Below are 19,556 nucleotides of genomic sequence, written 5' to 3' on the forward strand. Positions count from 1 at the left end.
GCAGGCTTCCGTCGAACGCGAGAAACTCTCTCTCTCTCTCTCTCTCTTCTCCTCTCGTTTTTTTTTATTGGAGAAGGGAGAGGGAGGACGGTCCGGAGGAAAAGGTAAAAACGAGATAGTTAAAGAGACCAGCGCGCGTCGAGGGGATGCTATTCGCAAGAGGAGGATAAGAGAAAGGGGCAAAAGGGAGGCATTTTGTATATAAAACGCGGCGTGCACGCCTCCGTTGCTTGACACCTCTCTCTCTCTCTCTCTCTCTCTCTCTCTCTCTCTCTCTCTCTCTCTCTCTCTCTCTCTCTCTCTCTCTCTCCCACTCTTTTGCCGACGATATCATTCCGCAGGTGCAGAAACTTCTTGTCGGATGTCGTTAACCTCACGCTCGTCCGATTTTTTTTCCCTTTGGCAGCTTCCCGCATTTTGTTCGCCGATGTTGTTGCGCCGCGGTTTAATAGCGCTCGATTCTATTCGGTAAGGTTACTCGCGGGAAATGCGCACGGTACTATTTCCCGTGTTGCACCCGGGCTTTCTTATCTGGTAGCTTTAATTACTCGGCGTGATGGAAACCTAAACGAGTATGTGCTATCTTTATTGCGAAATATATAAATGCACAGGTCCAGTATCAAGGCCGTTTGTACGAGACTGCTGCCTATTTTAAAGTAGATTCATTAGGAACTGAAAATTTAATTAAACGTTATTTCTTTTTCTCTTTTAATTGTCACCATTAAGATCAAACACACTTCTGTGTCTGACATTTAAATTGAGATTCTGAAAGCCAAATCCGCTTCTCTCACGTTATCTAATTCTAGAGAATATGGATACTATTTCGTGACATTTTGAACTTTATAAATGATACAGGAAATGAGGAATATATACTTTCAAGTATTTACACTTTAAGAACTTTCTAAAGAGTACGCTAAGAACGGTACTGCTATCAAAAACTCTATGACGCATACATATTCAAAATTTACTCAAGTTTTGCCAGAATGTTTTATCAACAATAAAATATTTACAATAAAAATGGAATCTGCCCTTTAAAAAAATTTTCGATACGTCATCCACAAATGGATTTGTACAGAATTTATATCCTACATCTAAAATGGAGACAGATATACAAAATTGTATTATCCTTTTTATCTCTTATCGTTAGTTAGTAATTTATGACATGCAAACTGCGCTCTGGATCTTTATAATTCATGATACAAAAGCACGTGATTTGTATTTTCGTGGATCACGTAGAAATCATAAAGATAATTTATCAATGAGAGGGATCTAGCGATGAAAAGAGGAATGACTGACGAGCAGATAATCGAAAATCATCCCGCCTTGCATTTGCTTCCAACTAATAAATAATCTTCTTCAGGTTCCTCTGTCGCGAGCGGCTTACAAGATGTGAATACGAAAGCTAATAAATAAAATGTACAATAGGGGTTGGCGTCATGTAACAGACAAATCGATACGCCCAAGTAAACCACCGAAGGCATTCAAACGCTTCTCTATCAATCGAGACAGATCGCTGTCAATAAGGTATAGATATAGTTTCGCACCTACAATACGTTTGATAATGAGAAGGACGTACTGGATACCGATATTAGTGTGCAGTTAGGTATATATCATGTCGTGTGATTTATAAGCTTTCGTAGATTCGTCAGAATTAATCGTCAAATAGATGTATGTATGTAGATTGCACTACGGACGCGTATTCCTTCCCCATTTTTCTACAAAGAAGGTATATGTATAAATCTATACTAAAAAGAATTCTAACTTCCATTTTCGCAACTATCACGATTATCTTAAACAGGAATAGTCATCGCCATTATTTACCACGTATAAATGATTACTTGAGGTTTTTACACCGCAGTTCAAACTCATTGTTATTAACTGTATATTATTATATTTTATTCTATATTATTGATTATTGCATAATTTATAAATATCTATTATACATATAGATTTAATCAATATTTTCTGAAAAAAGTAAGGAGAAACCAAGAAAAGAAGCACATTCAGCAGCTTATTATAACAATATCTAAAAAATAAAGATAATATAGTTAATAAAGCTTTTATTTTGCGAGATTTTATTGGAATTGTATATTTAAAGATTCATAACGAATAGTTGGTAAAAAGGGAACAAAATATATTATGTAATACTTACTTTTTAGCAATATAAAGCTATGTTATGATGTAATGATTTTTATAATATATTTGCTCTTGCAGAAATAAGTTCTTAAGATGTAAAAATAATTTACTTTTATTATATTTATTTATTAATTTACATTTATAATACATTTTACATATATAAATGTAAAAACTGTAAAAAATAATTTTTAAATAAGAATTTAAAAAGTTATTTATAAAAACATGATAAAAATCATAATTCTCTTGTTTCTATTGTATAAATTAAAAATTAAGATTGCTCAAAATCATCGAACAAAAGTTCGAAAGTATGAAACAGTAACAAATTCTGCTGTGAAACAAGCTTCATTTTATTTGACGTTGAAAAAACACTGCAGGTGACTATTCGCGGGTTGCTCGATTTATTTATTTATTATGTGACAAATCTGCGGCCAAAACATTTGTAATGTATCTGGGACACCTCGCGTTTAATACCGATCGAAGCTCTTAAGCAGGATAATATACCGTCACCGCAAAGTTTGTTCATTAAAGCTGTTAGAGCGAACCTGTTAATAAACAGAAGCTAAAGCGGCTCGTATAAATATATTCAAGAATTACGCGTTGTACGAGGAAGAACGTGGTTAAAGGGATTTTATCAGACTCGGACAGCCTTGTTGAAGTATTCCCATTGTATATCTTTGTATGGGCTTTCATTCAGCTTGTAAGCCGCTCGCGACAGAGGATCCTAAAGAGGATTATTTATAAGTTAGAAGTAGGAGCAAGAAGGATGACTTTTTCGATTATTTGCTTGTCAGTTTTTTTGCTGACAGGTCTCTCCATCGATGGATTTGTTTCGTTGATAGATCGTTTTTTTTTTTATCATTTCCATTCCATTTATGTACTTATAAATTATGGGGTGACATTTATACACAAATTATTTAAGCGAATAATTTGATTTTATCAGCCAACATTACTGCAACATTTTATTAACACACACTTTGTCGATAGAGCAACAAAATTAATCCGTTCTTTATATATTTTATTATTTGTATTCTGTTTTATTGTCTGTTGAAAGTCCACGAAGAAGATATAGTTTAACCTATATCTATCATTTGTGTGAGATATCGCTCATATTTATTGAAGAAGATGCGCCGCACGTTTACATATGAGGGATAAGCCCTAAATGTATCGAAAAAAAGATGTATCTTTATTTAAGACATTTCTAAGATCTACCTTTCCCGTTTTCTGTTTTTCGTTACTCTACAGTAATCTTCCCACGAGAGAAATTCTTTTTCCGAGATATTCATGTTTGTTTTACAGGGAACGAGTGGAATTTATTTGTGAGAATGCATTCTAGTAGCAAGAATGACCGTATTTTATAAGAGAAGCACATATTTTAAGCTGAAGCTTGAATTTCATATCTCATTAATTAAAAACATGAAAGTTCGATTAAGCGTACAATACCTATATTTATCAAAATTTTAGTTAAGAGCTCATTTAAGTCTTTATATAATAACAGATATAAAATTAATTTTTATAACAAAATAACATCTTTTTAAATAAAACTAGTTTTTTTAAATAAATTGTTGTGGGAAGCTACGTTATCAAATTGAGTTTTTTCATTTATTATGTAGTGTCATACATTTCTATAAATAATATAATAACAAGGTTTTATAAATATAAGTGGGAAATTATATAATGCATTCTTTTCTATAATCTCTCTCCTTTTAGAAAGAAAAGTCAATCGAAGTGAAAAGCCAGTGATACATTTTCATTAAAAACAAAGGTATGTTTAAGAATAAAAAAAATACTATTGTTAAACAAATATATTTAAATAAAAATGTAACAAAGCATTAATTATACCTTACCTTTTTACTTAAGTCTAAAATGTGTAATATACTGTTACAAAATTAATTGTCTAAACACATAAAATATAGGGAATTTATTTTATGTTACAAATTAAAAGCACACTTTTGGTGAAAAGATTTCATTTCCAGTCAAGTTTTCCCTAGAAAGTGATAAAATTTGATAATTTCGTAGAGATAAAATAAATTTCCATATCCGGATAATCAGTTCCGTGGCTGTATAAAGTAAATACATAAACACATATATCACGTTACACGTATGATGTAACAACACGCGGTCAGTTAACGATAAAAATCGTAGAAAATACAAAGAGCATATGTAAATAATGATACGATATGTCCCAAGAGTTGATAGGTCTCTTTATGCCAGTGCATTATACGTATACATATCTCTTCAGATCGCTTTAGATTCCACGATGACGATGACATTTCGTTTATTATCGTCAATTAGCATTTTAGTACAGTATAACTAAAGGAGGAAACCACACACGCATCGAATTGCCCACGCATGGAAGCTCCGCTCTTCATCGCGAAGCATTTTAATCAGCTTTATCGGATATAGATCGGCTCGTTTGGCATGTCGTGACGCAAAATTGAAAAAGAACGAGTACGTTATCAGCGGCGCTGTTTGCACAATTCGCAATCTTCGAGGTCGAAGTTCACCGGCGGCAAGGCGGATCGCATAAAGCCGCTCGGACTTTGCGTGACCCTGGGGACCGCGGCTGGGAAAACGTTTGGAAAAATCGGGGGAATATAAGGTCGGTCGTGACGTGCGCGACATCGCTCTCGGGATCGCCTCGCATCGCAGATAGGAGGTTTCCGCGGCGGAGGAGAATTCCTGCCTTTTCTCCCTAGCACGCCTCGTTCACACGACTCGTCTCTTCTAATCTGGCCGCGATAACGACGTCTTTCGAAGTGATTTCTCGTAGAAAGCAGTAGTGTGTCGTTGACCATCGCCGCGGCCGCTCTACCTCGGCGATCGAGGTACGACATCAGCCCCCGCGTCTCGCCTCCTCTCTCATTTCGCGCGTCTCTCTTCGTTTCTCTTCCTTTTTTTTCCGCCCCGGTCCAATCTCCGGGAAAAATCAGCAAACAAGTCAGATCGCCGTACATTGGTATTCGTGACACCGCAACCGAACACCGCGGACTCGCCTTTTTTTTTCCTCTTTTCTCTTTTTCCTTTATTTTTTGCCGTACCCGGTAAACGATCTGTCCGCGCGCGAGTTGGGTGATCGTTGACATCATAGAGCTCGGAATAAAAGAGATAACTGTTACATAATCGCGACTTTCGATTCGGGAACTTTTTGAAAATTAATATAGAGAAAGAGAGAAAGAGAGAGAAAGAGAGAGAGATAGAGAGGGGGAGGGAGAGGAAAGTAGGCTGAATTAATCGTGCACTAAGGAAGATACCCGCCATGTACTCGATTCTGCTACTAACGAGATCCGCTCGGCTCGGTAATACGCCACGAAGACTGACCTCGTCGTTCATGGGACCGCGCTTGCCGCAGCTAATAGTACGTGGAGTTATTATGTATGACTTCGTACTTTCTACTGCCGTTACTTATTTGTCGCGACTAAAGGGGCACATTCGTGATAACGTTGTAATAGCGCGACCGACCATAAATTCGGAGAAACTGTGGTTTAAACCATTCGGGGTGTATTACGACATACGCGGAGCCTCGGCTCTCGCGCACCGACCTTCCGCGCGGGTTTTAAATCTTATCGATCACCGCGGTACGTGTTTGTCCGCGATATATATATATATATATATGTCGTCCCTTTGAGCCCGCGAGGTACACGAATGAGTCGAGGTAGCGTTAAGAAGAGTACAACGTGTGGTTCGACACATGTAACGGGTTCCATTAGCGGCGATACAAACACGCGCTGCGACAGACAGTTGCCCGAACAGTCGGCGGAACTTCGCCTCCTGGAAAATGAACGCGTTCGCTTTCGTCCGTTTATATCGTCGCACGCGCATACAAACCTAACTGGAGGGAAAAATGACCGTTTCTGCCGATAACTGGCACAATTTGCAGGGGGTGTTCGATGCCGCTCTCGTACGTGCTGCGAGTGTTTCGTGTACCCGAGTCAGACCGTGACAATGCGGCAATGGCGCGGCGCAACGATAACGCATAGATGTTGGATAGACAGTCGTTGAATGCGTATCCAAGTCGGATGACAGTTACCGCTACCAGTATAAAATACACGATATATCGATTAGACCGGCGAAACTTATTTATTATAAATGTGACAAGCGGTAGGAAAAAAGGACTGAAAATTCAATTGTCAAGGTATTCATTGTGTGACTATAACAATTCTCGGTCGTGATTACATTATAAACAATAAGAACGTTTTAAGGTTGGATACAAAGTGCAAGAAATATTTTTTATCAGAGAATTTTAATAATATCTCAATAATAATGTAACAAAGACAAAACGAATACCGTTACTTTTTGATAATAAATTAAATTATTACAATTATTAATTAATAAAGCGCACTAAATAAATTAAAATATGTTTTACATTAAACAACTAAAAGAAAGTATAAATAATATCAAAAATAACATAACAATGATAAAATAAATATCGTTATTTTTTAAAGATGTAATAAATAACATTGTTTTAATTAATTAATCGTATGCATTTTGCTGTAAATTAATAAACTTTTTCACAGAGACATTAATTACGAGATTTATTTATGATTCGTTAGTCTATCGCTCAACAAATAAATAAATAAATATATTGCTTCATTATTTCTGCATTTAATGTGCGTACAATTCTTCTTTTGTATCGTTGCTGGAACAAAAATATCTTCCGCATCGCAATAATGCCGAGTTTTATCAAGTTTGCTCTCACCAATATTTCCGCAAATAAAATTACGTACCGATAAATGCACGTGTGGAAAATTGCACTTCTCTCTCTATCTCGAGTAGTATACAGCCAGGAATTGATTTATAAAAATAGAATGCAAAGATAAGCGGATTACGATATGATTTATAATGCGCCATTGGTAATCGCGTAAAAAGCATCCCTGCAGTTGCGAAAGTCGAGTTTATGTCACGGGTAATTATGTTTGTTTTCGTATCGAGAAGACGTTCGTGAAACGTGGAAAGCACACAAGATCTCGCGTTCTCCGTTAACTGCCACGTTATCAAGTGTATAGTAAGAAAATAAGAGATATGAAGAATCATACAGACAGATTGTAAACAGATATCTGATACATTATCATTTCCTATAAACGCTCCTTAGATAATTTATTATAATATGAAATTATTTTTTACTAACTCAATAAAGCTACTATCATAAGAGATAACATCGATATGCATCTTAATTAAGTCGTTTATTCTGTCAAGAGTTGTGATAAAGATAAAATTTTAATATAATGCGTCAATGTATGACAGTTTTATTCATTTCGATTCTTCCAGAGATACATAATTTTGCAGTAATAACAGTGCCAACTTCAAAATTTGATAAATTTTTTTAATTAAACAATTTACATCTAATTTTTCAAAAATATAAAGATGTAAATTGAAAGAAAGATTGAAATAAAATTTGTTTTACGTTGCAACATACATATATTAACGATGAGCATTTTAGTAAACGTATTAAAAACGATAAATCAATAGCATCGTCATGTAACAAAGATAAGACGCGACGATAATCTTTATACTTAAAAAAAAACTTTGCTCTTGGAAAATACCATGCGTCTTGTACTTTGACTAATTCAATAAGAAAAATCAGCTTTGCTTACAAACGTAATTTAACTTAAAAAATATTCTCGCTTTATTAGATAGATTGGTATGCTCAAATGAATGTGATCTATCTAACATATCTGTCTAAAGTATAAGCAAGACAGTGCCGGCCCGTTCTCGCGTTCTCACTAATCTTTGTTAGCGTCTTATATCATTATAACTTTGTAATTTCTTCGATGAAGATTCTGAACTTTCCAACAATACCAATTCCTTTACTGCATGAACGTAAAGGGTACGGTAGCTAATAACGTCTTACTTACACTTAACAAGCATTTGTCAGGCAAAATTTAATATAGTAAAACATCTTTTTTTATTGAAAACGATAATTTAGTCGGGACTTTATTCGGACTCTTTCTCCTTTCTTCCTTCTTACAGCTGATTTCTTATCTCATTTATCTCGTGATTTTATCTTATTTGTCATGAAAAACTTTTCAAGAGTAATGGCGTGTCGCAAGCGTACGTGCGGAGGGAACTGCAAACGTCGGAGAAACCACGAAGGCAGCAGACCTTTACGGAGCGCACTGAATTGAAATACGCCCGCCGACTAGTAATCAAGCTCGGCAGTGCCGTTATAACGAGGGAAGATGAACACGGTCTGGCCCTTGGACGTCTCGCGTCTATCGTCGAACAGGTAGCCGAATGCCAGCTCGAGGGTCGCGAATGCATCATGGTAACTAGCGGGGCAGTCGCCTTCGGCAAGCAGAAGCTCACCCAAGAGCTTTTAATGTCCATGTCGATGAGAGAGACTCTGAGCCCTACGGACCACACGCGGGAACACGCAGGTAATCTTCTTTGTTTTAATAGTAGTAAATAATAAAAGTTAAAGTGAGATGGGACTAGTAACAGTCCCTAATGTCATCTAGATTTAAAAAGTTCTTTTAAAACTCTCCGCTGGTTTTCGAACTGGTTAGCCTCTCCATCCCAGCCCAATGTTATGCATCAAGCCTCTTTCTTCCCAGGCTTCTTCGCGAGGATTCTTAGACTCAAGAAATATGTAGCTCCATCCAATCTGTATCTTTCGCAAGCAAGTTCAGGACATAAAATGTGCAGACGCTATCTTTACTCTCTTCGCCTCAAAATCTACAGTCCTTTTGCTCGAAGAATTTGAGATTAGAAGCGTGCCCTGAGGCTCGTAAGAGAAACAATTCCCAATCTCAATATATTTCCGTTACTCTTTTGTTCTGTTTGGTATGGAATGTTTTATTAGCTGTCTAAATTAATAAACTAATTATTAAGATAATTAGATATCTCTAACTTTATATGTTGTAATAACAATGAAACACTACACTGGCAAATATTCCGCTTTTCTCCTCGACAATTTAGCGCTGATTTTGTATCGTAATCTCATAAGAATGTAGTTTTCTTAAATGCTGCAGTTTTACGTATTCAAACACTATTGTTCGCAAATCTCTAAATTCAAATTGATTTATTTTATAAGTAATAAATATTCTTCTCTTTACTCTTCCTACAAGGTGGACTACTGAAACATCAATGTTTGATACGCGCCAATTTCATGTTCTCCTGCACATACGTTCATGTGTATATCAGACTCGATATCTAGGGTAGTACGATGCATTCGATGCTCGCTTTAATTAATATTTTTATGCACATTAGCACTAAGGGGCAAATTTTGTATGCGTACGAGGATAAATTTCTATTAGCATAATTGGAGACCAGAATGTGATAATCTTATAGTTTACGTTATTTAAGTCTCTTTGAGAGATCGGTCGAACAACACCCCTAATCAATAATGTTCTCATAATTCCAATTAATAATATATACCGCGAGTCGTGTGCACAAAGAAATTATAATAAAGTTTAAAAAATGCAGTTTGTGTGTTTTATCGATGTAATTTTCGCTTCGAGTTTATACAGGTAGCGTTATTAAATAATTATTTTAAAGCAAATAAAATGTGATCAGCACGGCTCACCTGAATTTGCATATATTACGAGATATAAAATTGTTATTACAAAATAGCCATCTGAAAGAGCATTACATAATATGATAATCATATCGTATATCCCCATATAAATCAATTATATCTGTTATACAGAATATATATTTGTAATAAGTTTTAGCATTAAAAGATTTATTATTTATTTATAAAAGATAAATATCAATTTTAAAAAGCTGATAAAATTTTGCTGTTGGCGAAGCATAAATAATTTGTTGCATAAATTATTATTTTATTATGAAAGTTATTCCATAGAAGCATTTAATATGCATCGACCTGGGAAGATAATAACTTCCTCGGTAACAATTTTCCTTTGTGATAGAAATGTTCTTATTGATATTGCAATCTATTCCTTATTAATGATTCATTGATTTAGTATAGTATATATCATGTGTGGAAAGTAGAGACAATTCAGCGTATACAATTTACTGGTGGGTTATTAATATTTTTACGAGACAGGTGACCGAGTCAACCTTGGGCTATACATTTTAATACCTATTCAGTTAGTAAAGAATTACAGCTACTGAAGAAAAATAATACTTGTATATGTCTGAAATGTACAATGGAAAAGAGTAAGATAGTAATTTCTTTAATAAATTGTACTGTCAAGCCGTTGAAGAATCGTTAACGAGCTTCTTTCTTGAAATGATAAATAACTGTTTGAAGATTTTAACAAGAAAATACAAGCCGATCGTCCATAATTCAACTGTCTCTAAGAATACCCAAGCGAGAGGTGTTAACGTTTCAGTAACGAAATGGTAGTTTCAAATATCTATCTGGGCAGCCTGCCAAGTCGACAATGTCCGGTCTGTCACACACACACACACACACACACACACACACACACACACACACACACACACACACACACACACACACACACACACACACACACACACACACACACACACACAGATTGAGCTAACAACTGCTCGACGACGAATTCCTGTGGGATTCTATTTGTTCTGTGAATCTTGTCGAGTATATATTTTCCGATCGATGCAATTTTCCGTTCAAGAGCAATTTTCTTCGACGTCTTGTCGCCAATCGTTCATTTTCTTTATTCTCGAAATGTTTCTCAAAAATTGTTTGTAACTAATTTAAAAAATTGCCCAGTCACACTGTAGATTTCTTTTTTGTTTTGACGTTTTACCTTCCCAAAGTAAGAGAAAAAACATTGAGTTTATATCCCTCATACCTATATTCATGCAGGAACTATGTTAGAACCTAGAGCAGCCGCTGCGGTGGGTCAATCAGGTCTTATGTCCCTCTACGACGCGATGTTCGCCCAGTATGGAGTCAAGATTGCCCAGGTGTTGGTGACCAAGCCCGACTTCTATAACGAGGAAACACGGAAGAATCTCTTCAGCACCTTAAGTGAACTGATCAGCCTGAACATTGTACCAATCATTAACACGAACGATGCGGTATCTCCGCCACCAGACGTCGACGAAGAGATCGCCGGCGGTGGTGGTAGAAAAGGAATATCCATTAAGGATAACGATTCCTTGGCAGCTATGTTAGCGGCTGAGGTCCAAGCGGACTTGTTGGTCCTCATGAGCGACGTCGATGGGATTTACAATCTGCCACCTTGGCAGGATGGCGCGAAGATGCTGCACACCTTTAGTTCCGATCTGAGGGGTACCATTAAGTTTGGGCAAAAGTCGAAGGTAGGCACAGGTGGCATGGACGCCAAGGTCAACGCTGCACTCTGGGCGATGGATCGTGGCGTTGCGGTGGTTATTTGCAACGGCACTCAAGAAAAGGCTGTTAAGAGCATCATGTCAGGCAGAAAGATCGGAACGTTATTCACGCAGGCTGCCGGCTCATCCACGCCTGTCGAAGTGATTGCCGAAAATGGTAATATTTTTCTTTAGGAATCAAACTAGAAGTGTATCTATATGAAATAAGACAAAATTTGCACAACAAAGGAAAGGCCTCTTTTATGTTTTCAATATAATTTTATTAGATAAATGTACATTAAACTGCAGCTTATTCTACACTTTTAAAAGTAGAATTTGACGATTACATAATCATGAATACCGCAAATAAAATTTCAGCCCGTGTCGGCAGTAGACTGCTACAGGCATTACGCCCGGAGGATCGAGCCGAATGCATCAAAATTCTCGCGGACCTACTCGAATCCAAACAGTCCGAGATTCTTGCGGCAAACTCGATGGATCTGGAGAGCGCAAGCAAAAAAAATCTAGCAAAGGCCCTACTATCGCGTCTGTCTCTAACGCCGGCGAAGCTCAAGTCTTTGAGTTCTGGTCTGCATCAGATCGCGGACGATTCGTTAAACAATGTAGGTCGCGTGCTCCGTAGGACCAGATTGGCCGAAGGTCTGGAATTGGAGCAGATAACGGTGCCCATCGGAGTGCTACTGGTGATTTTCGAGTCGAGACCGGACAGCCTGCCTCAGGTAGCCGCCCTGGCCATGTCCAGCGCCAACGGGCTTCTCCTGAAAGGCGGTAAGGAAGCCTCCCACAGTAACAAGTACTTGATGACGCTCGTGAAGGAGGCGTTGGACAAATTCGGTGCTTCGAACGCTATTTCGCTCGTGTCCACGAGGGAGGACGTGAGCGATCTTCTCTCGATGGAGAAACATATAGATCTCATTATACCTCGCGGTAGTTCAGACTTGGTCCGCACGATCCAGGAGCAGTCTAAGCACATACCCGTCTTAGGACATGCCGAGGGTATCTGCCACGTTTATGTCGACAAGGATGCAGATGTAGAGAAGGCCATAAGGATTATCAGAGATTCTAAGTGCGATTATCCCGCCGCGTGCAACGCCATGGAGACGTTATTAATACACGAAAGTCTTATGAACGGCAGCTTCTTTAGTGACGTGTGTAATATGTTGCGTAAAGAAGGGGTGAGTTAGCATTCTCTAAAAGTAAAAACTGTAATCGTGAATACACAAACATACACACACAAATACATTTTATAATTTTTTAAAGTTAGTTTTTTAAAGGATTAAAAAAAGATTTGCGGTAACTCCAAAAAAATCTAAAGAATCAAGAATTTAAAAAAAAACTTTTATTTCTTCTTAGTTTCTTGGTATCGCGCTGTATTTCACGTACTACGTTCGTGGGTAGAACTTTCATCAACAACTTTTTACCAGGATTTTGTTAGAAGTTAGGAACTCAAGTTATATCGAGACATATATTTGCTCCTTTGAGACAGAATAGGAAAGATTGACTTTATCTCTACAACTTTTTTAAAAATATGAATGGAAAAAAGTTTTTGATAGAGTGTATATACATTAATTTTATAATTTAATATCACTTTCTCATTCCAATTAATTATTAAAACCTTTTTCCACTACAATAATCGAAACTTTATGTTGTTTAACATTAATTTTTATTACAAATGTATTAACACAAGAGTCCCAGATAGCACAGAGAGTTCAAAAAGAACTCAATTGTATGTCATCAATCGTGAATTCTTTTTGAAATGCAAAAAGAATTCATAATTGGTGACATACAATTGAGTTCTTTTTGAACTCTCTGTGCTATCTGGGGTATTTTCCAGGTGAAAATCAATTCCGGTCCAAAACTGGGCGAGTTATTGACCTTTGGCCCACCTGCCGCCAAAAGCATGAGAACCGAATACGGTGCACTCGAATGTACCATAGAAGTAGTTTCAAACATCGACGATGCCATTAACCACATTCATAAATATGGTAGTAGTCACACCGATGTTATTGTCACCGAGAAAACCAGCACAGCGACGCATTTCCAGAGAGAGGTAGACAGCGCGTGTGTCTTCCATAATGCCAGCACCAGATTTGCAGATGGCTACAGATTTGGTCTTGGAGCGGAGGTGAGACCGCTAATAGCTTCAATTCGTTTGCTAATTTGACAGTGGTCAAACGATCGCCAAAAATCGCTTTTAATGACGATCATTTGATACATGTATCAAAGTGTACCAAACTGTACTAGAACCAATAAGATATAAGTAAACTTTTATTTTATTGGTTCTGGTACAGTTTGGTACATGTACCAAACAATCGCCAAAAATCACCTTAAATGACAGTATACCGAGGCAGTGTTTCAAAATTGCTGTCAGTACTGAAAATCTATAGTGTACGTAAAGGAAACTGTAGATTTTCAGTACTGAAAGCAATTTTGAAACACAGCCTGACGTTATTCAGAATGACATTTTTATGACGTAATATTTTGGTCCTATTTTTCAGTCATTCCATGACATTATTATGACGTTATAATTTGATCCTGCTTCTTGGTTAACAAATATAATATTTTTTATTTTGTTTTTATTTTTTAATTTATATAAACGTAATCAAAACATAACATATATAAACAAAAACTTTTAAAAATTATTCATCATTATTTAGAGTTTGACTAGACAAAACTATTAATAATAATTAATGTAATATCTTATATAGTTAATACTATTAATATTTTAGAAGTACATAATTTATTTTTATCAGAAAAACAGAGCAAAAAAATATTTTTATAAGTTATTCCACATGTTATCTCGCATATGTAAAAAACAGTGAAAAAACTGTTTTATATTTACAAAAATATTATTTAACTACACGTTTCACCTTTCTGACATCTATCGAACTGATCTATAACAAATATATGTATTCATGAGCATCAATTGGTTTTGCCCAGTCGAAAACGCCATAAAATTAGTCTTTACATTAAAAACTCTTTTTAAAAAGTTTTATAAAAATATGCTTTAGAACTGGCTTCAATTCTAAAGCATATTTTTATAAAATAAAAAAATATCTATTAAAAAAAATATCTATTAAAAAAAATTATTGATAAAATAATTTTTCACTAATATATACAATTCTTTTTTGAAGGTCGGTATTTCCACGGCACGTATCCATGCACGTGGTCCAGTAGGAGTGGATGGGCTATTAACGACAAAATGGATTTTAAAAGGCGATGGACACGCGGCCGCGGATTTCGCTGAAGGAGGCAATAGAACTTGGCTCCATCAATCTTTACCTCTCACAGAATCAATGTGAATCGATCGCTCTAACTTGTAATCTCGGGATAATTAGAATCATTCATAAGATACTACAAATTATCTTTAAAGGAAAAACATTGGGAAATGTAAATCGAAAAAGCTCAGGCATGATAGACTACAAACTAAATAAAATATTATCTTATCTAATTATTTTTAATATATATACATATTGAAACAAAATTGAAAATTGTGGCTACATCAGTATAATTTATTGACAATAGAAATATTTATAAATTTTTGCGTTTGTGAAATAAGAATAGGTCAATATATTATGGACAGGAATAGCATGTCACAAAATTATTGTAAAAGTCATAAAGATATAATTTTCGATACATCTAAAAAAAGAGATTTTAATAAATTAATGTTATAAATTATTATATAAACTCAAAGAGTACGTTACCCTATTTACTACCATAAATCATTCCAAGAATAATCAATATTTCTATCGATACAAAAGCATTGCGTACATAATACAAAAAAAATTGAATAAAATTTAAAATGGAAAAAATAAATTATATTCTAAAGAAAGATTTCATCAGTAGAACAATTCAATGTTCATAACAGAAGTTTTAAAGAATGTATTGTCATTTTCAAAATTTCGCTGAAAGTTTGTTAATAACGTGATAGTTTACTTTCAGTACTCGTCTTGAAATGCACTTGACAAATCTAGACACAAGAGTTTGGATCCTGCAGTTAACGCGTTCGCGACTCTTTATCAAGAATGATATAAACATTGGTACAACAGTACTGCACCTATTAAATGGACAGTTGCCCCAATTATAAATAACGTGAAAAGTTTATACAATATTATAAAATTTATTTTACGGAAAACATATTTCTCTAAAATGCATAGTAAAACTATTAACGTAATATTAATATATTTTTAATAATAGTTAATATTTTTACATATTTTCAGCAAGCAATTATGCAGGCAAATATACAGAGAATAAAAAAACATTTTTAATATAAAAAACATTATATTTTCAGAGATATTAATTTTTATAAAATTATTTACCAAAGTACATGATCGTAATATGAAATGACATGGCAATTTCGTAAAATTACAATACACGTGATGAACAAATCGAATTTGCTAGAATGTTTCTTATGAATATTTTTTGCATATTTACGTAATATATAAAAAAAGTGCTAAGAAAATAAATATTTATATTTCTAGCATAGGAGTTAAAAAAAAAAGTTCTATCAACCGTTTTATTCTGGAGCCCATAATTTAAACGTTCTGTCGTACGAACTGGTTGCAATAAATTTATGATCGGGTGACACATCAACGGACATGACTTTTCCATCGTGACCTGGTAGCTCTTTGAGAGGTTGCCATGTCTTGTTGGACCAAATTTTGGCCGTGTTGTCGTAAGATGCAGTTACCAAGTACTGCCCTTCTGTTCTTTGGTACTTCACGTCGGACAGCAAATTAGTGTGTGATGGTATTGTGTATATGCAAGTTCGCTTTCGCAAGTCCCATATTTTGCAGGTGTTGTCTTCGCTCGCCGTCGCTATATGAAAACCGTTTGGCGAGAAATCGATGCCTAAAATGGACGTTAGATGACCCTCCATAAACATTATGCATCTGCCAGTACGCAAGTCCCACACTCTGCCGAAAGAGTCCTGACCGCCTGTAGTGCAAACGCTTCCGTCGCATTGAAAGCTAAATAAATATGCAAATACAAGAATAAAAACAGTTCAACATAATTAATTAAAAACAAGTAACACATGCGAGGAAATATACCTAATACAGTATACTGCTCTAGCATGACCTTCTTGATGAAGTACTTCCGCTTGTTGCTCCAAATCCCACAATCGCCAGGACGCGTCGTGACAACACGTGCCGAGAAATCGTCCAGATGGATGAAACGCTATCCTGTTAACTCTGTGAGGTTCATGTCCTTCCACTTCTGCTAATGGTTCTTCACCATTGCCACCACTCCACAGTTTCACGGTACCTGTTATAAAATTTACCTATTATAAAATTTATTTAGCAACAAGATAACATCATCATATAATTTTGTGTAATTTAGAATATGCATACCATCTGTCGCACAAGATGCCAGCACGCAAGTCTGTCCTGCATTATCACCTATCACATCTTCAGTTATTGTAGCTTTTGGATGAAAAACAATACAGCCAACACTATAATTGTGTCCTTGTAAAGTGCGTAACAAAGTACAGTCAGGTACAGACCATAACTTGCACAAGCCTGACCATGAAGCTGTAGCAAGAATTTTTGAATTAGGACTAAACTGGCAGAAGGAAATGGGTCTCGTGTCACCAATTTGAGAACAATAAATGCTCAATGCTTGTAACTTCTTCAGAAGTTCTTGCCTCTTTGCCGTACGAGTTGCAGCAGGTAATAGTAAATCTTGCCTTGCCTTATCCAATCGTGCCTTTGCTCTGGGCAATGAATACACTGTAAACATATATAAATTGGATGCTTACAGAAAAATAATAAAGATTTAAACACAATAACATTTCTATAATATTTTTATACAGCATCAATTACACATGTGTGTAATTATGACTCACTTGCTATCCACGATCGTGCAATTTGCAAAGACTCTGGCCCCTCGTGATACCAAGTTGACTCCGTATCCTTTTCAATGGTGTGAATCGGTTTATCCTCCTCTTCATGTTTCTTTTTAATAGCGTCCTCTCCTACACTGGCTAATAATTCTCTTAATCTTGTTCTTCTATCCGCTGGACCTTCCCCGAATAGACATATTGGCTCGCCTAATTGTCTCAGATGTTTCTTTACTTCAGAATCGTCTGTAGAAACATTAATTTGTCTGGCCTTTTTCCTACGCTCAAATTCCTCCAAAAGCGCCTGTCGATCTTTGGACATTTCATCTTCAAGCTCCATGTACTCATTCGAGATATGTACATTTCCTCCCGAAGCAGAAGCATTGGCAACATCGTTTGCATTTGTAACATCTTTCTCTTCGTCTGTAGTTTCGACCGCAGCTGCAAGTCGTGCACGTTCTGCCTCCTCCAGAGAGCCATAGTGGACAGTTTTCTGTTTCTTCACGTAAACCAAATCCTCGTCATCGGACATTTCAGGAGGTTATGTGTAACAGTGATCCCTCCTTTTATTTGACTACAAATATATTGCACAAATTATTGTTGTTGACGAAGATATTTCAAGGTTACGAATGATAGAACAACAGAGCAGAAAAAGCAAGAGAATTGCTAACTGAAACTAATGTTACAGAGACATCAAAGCTTTTTCCTAAAACCTAACCTATAGCATGTGTTTATATCGCTGATAATACTTACGTTTTAAATTATTCAAATTTAACGAACAAATCCGTAACTGTTTGTAATATTTACACTTTTAAAATGTCTCGCAATTTCGAGATATTTACACATCGTTTAATTACCACTCACACGTTTTACACATGCATTTCACGATCCGTATCTTGTTACTACAGTAAGCTAGAAACGTTCTTTGGTTGGTCATACAGTACAATCTCTTAAAATTCTCTATTCTGTTTGGTCGATTCCATTAGACGATGATCGATTTACATCAAAAGGAATAACAATAAAGAATAAACAATTTATTAATGAAATTACCCCACAAGCAAAAGTAATATTTAAGAATAATATAAAAATATATTTGTAACATCATTAAATTTATAATATTGTCTAAATGATTTTATTAACAACTTTAAACTTTTAAAGAGAATAACATCTCGGCAACATTGACAATGTCAGTTAAAGAGAATAATATTATAAATAAAAAAAATTTTTCTGCTTTAAATATAAATACATAAAATCGTGGATAAAGTTCCCATTAGGTCGGATTTCCGATTTTTTTGAAACTATAATGTATTTATAACGTATTTTAACGAATTTTATTACATAGTATCACAGTAAGAATACATAGTATCAAAAAAATCGGAGATCCGACCTAATCCGAACTTCAGCCAAAAATGTTTCTACCTTTTTAAATTAATTCGTCTGTTTGTTTTTATTTTAAAAAATTTCAAATTAACTTACATTATAAAAACAATATAAAAATTATCCTTTTTTAGGGAGTTCCTCTGTTCAGGCCCGACACACAATAAATGGCACAGTAAAAAAAAAATACTCAAATAACTATTTTGTTGTCTTCTTTTTTTGCTGTATATGATCTAAAATTCTAAAATAAATAATAGTGAATATGAGAAAAAATTCGCCTATTAATGAAGTACTCTTTTATTACTGAAATAATTTTTTTTTATTGAGAATAAACATTCTCACTATTATACCATCCTTAGATAACTAAATACAATTTGAAATTTATGTTATATCACTAGCGCACATTTACCACACTTACGTGCTGTATTGCTTCGATTATTATGAACTTTTTTTATCCTATCAATTATTTCATTCAAACGAGCAAGTGCGTTGTTTCAAAAATAAAACAGTACTTTTATCGACAGCTAAGATGTATCGTAAAGTTTCACTAACATCTGTTCATTATTTCTACATTTCGACGATAAAAACCGAAAAATCATGAAAATTTATCCCATAAAAGCCATGTAAATAAAGTTTTTAATATCTAAATAACTAGCTAGTTCAGTTTTCTGCAATTTTGATAGTTAACTTATACATTTGAACTTTTTTACAATAAGTTTCATGAAATCTGTTTATTTTTATTTATTAGCAACGGAAGTCATTTAATTAGTTTTTTCAATGTCTTTTTAGTATGATCATTATTTTTATGTAACAAAACTTTTGAGAAAAAAGAAAATAATATATATGGATAGTATATCACATATTTCGTATATAAGTTCATATATTTATGTTCTTACATAAAAAATATTTTTACCGAGTTTTAATCTAAATTAATTTCTAATTTAATTTTGTGGTT

At 35.1% G+C, this 19,556-nt stretch overlaps 2 protein-coding genes across 3 annotated transcripts; one reads left to right on the forward strand and one right to left on the reverse strand.

Annotated features, from left to right (window-relative positions):
• The first annotated feature begins 4,931 nt into the window (after window positions 1-4,931).
• Window positions 4,932-15,033, forward strand: LOC105831058 (delta-1-pyrroline-5-carboxylate synthase). Of its 2 annotated transcripts, none has more exons than XM_012670910.3 (6): window positions 4,932-5,491; window positions 8,165-8,510; window positions 10,907-11,542; window positions 11,743-12,560; window positions 13,220-13,510; window positions 14,520-15,033. In XM_012670910.3, the coding sequence occupies exons 1-6, from the start codon at window positions 5,393-5,395 to the stop codon at window positions 14,685-14,687; spliced, it is 2,358 nt and encodes a 785-aa protein (XP_012526364.1). In that variant the 5' UTR covers window positions 4,932-5,392; the 3' UTR covers window positions 14,688-15,033. The 2 variants fall into 2 exon arrangements, with proteins under 2 accessions (XP_012526364.1, XP_012526363.1); XM_012670909.3 differs by having other exon boundaries at window positions 4,933-5,491; window positions 10,895-11,542.
• A 613-nt stretch (window positions 15,034-15,646) lies between these two features.
• Window positions 15,647-18,171, reverse strand: LOC105831057 (U4/U6 small nuclear ribonucleoprotein Prp4). The gene is made up of 5 exons (XM_012670908.3): window positions 17,978-18,171; window positions 17,231-17,798; window positions 16,737-17,114; window positions 16,437-16,650; window positions 15,647-16,355 (listed from the first exon to the last, which is right to left on the reverse strand). The coding sequence occupies exons 2-5, from the start codon at window positions 17,754-17,756 to the stop codon at window positions 15,902-15,904; spliced, it is 1,572 nt and encodes a 523-aa protein (XP_012526362.1). The 5' UTR covers window positions 17,757-17,798; window positions 17,978-18,171; the 3' UTR covers window positions 15,647-15,901.
• Window positions 18,172-19,556: the final 1,385 nt, after the last annotated feature.

This window comes from Monomorium pharaonis, chromosome 3 (assembly GCF_013373865.1).
Source record: "Monomorium pharaonis isolate MP-MQ-018 chromosome 3, ASM1337386v2, whole genome shotgun sequence".
In the NCBI taxonomy this organism is placed as follows: Eukaryota; Metazoa; Arthropoda; class Insecta; order Hymenoptera; family Formicidae; genus Monomorium; species Monomorium pharaonis.

Bases quoted from the DNA above. Each gene is read 5' to 3' on its own strand.
- LOC105831058 (XM_012670909.3), top strand. From the start codon at position 5,393: ATGTACTCGATTCTGCTACTAACGAGATCCGCTCGGCTCGGTAATACG. The intron at 12,561-13,219 runs GTGAGTTAGCAT...GGTATTTTCCAG, and splicing joins ATATGTTGCGTAAAGAAGGG to GTGAAAATCAATTCCGGTCC. The intron at 13,511-14,519 runs GTGAGACCGCTA...TCTTTTTTGAAG, and splicing joins GATTTGGTCTTGGAGCGGAG to GTCGGTATTTCCACGGCACG.
- LOC105831057 (XM_012670908.3), bottom strand. From the start codon at position 17,756: ATGTCCGATGACGAGGATTTGGTTTACGTGAAGAAACAGAAAACTGTC. The intron at 17,115-17,230 runs GTGAGTCATAAT...ATATGTTTACAG, and splicing joins TGCACGATCGTGGATAGCAA to TGTATTCATTGCCCAGAGCA. The intron at 16,356-16,436 runs GTATATTTCCTC...ATATTTATTTAG, and splicing joins AGAGCAGTATACTGTATTAG to CTTTCAATGCGACGGAAGCG.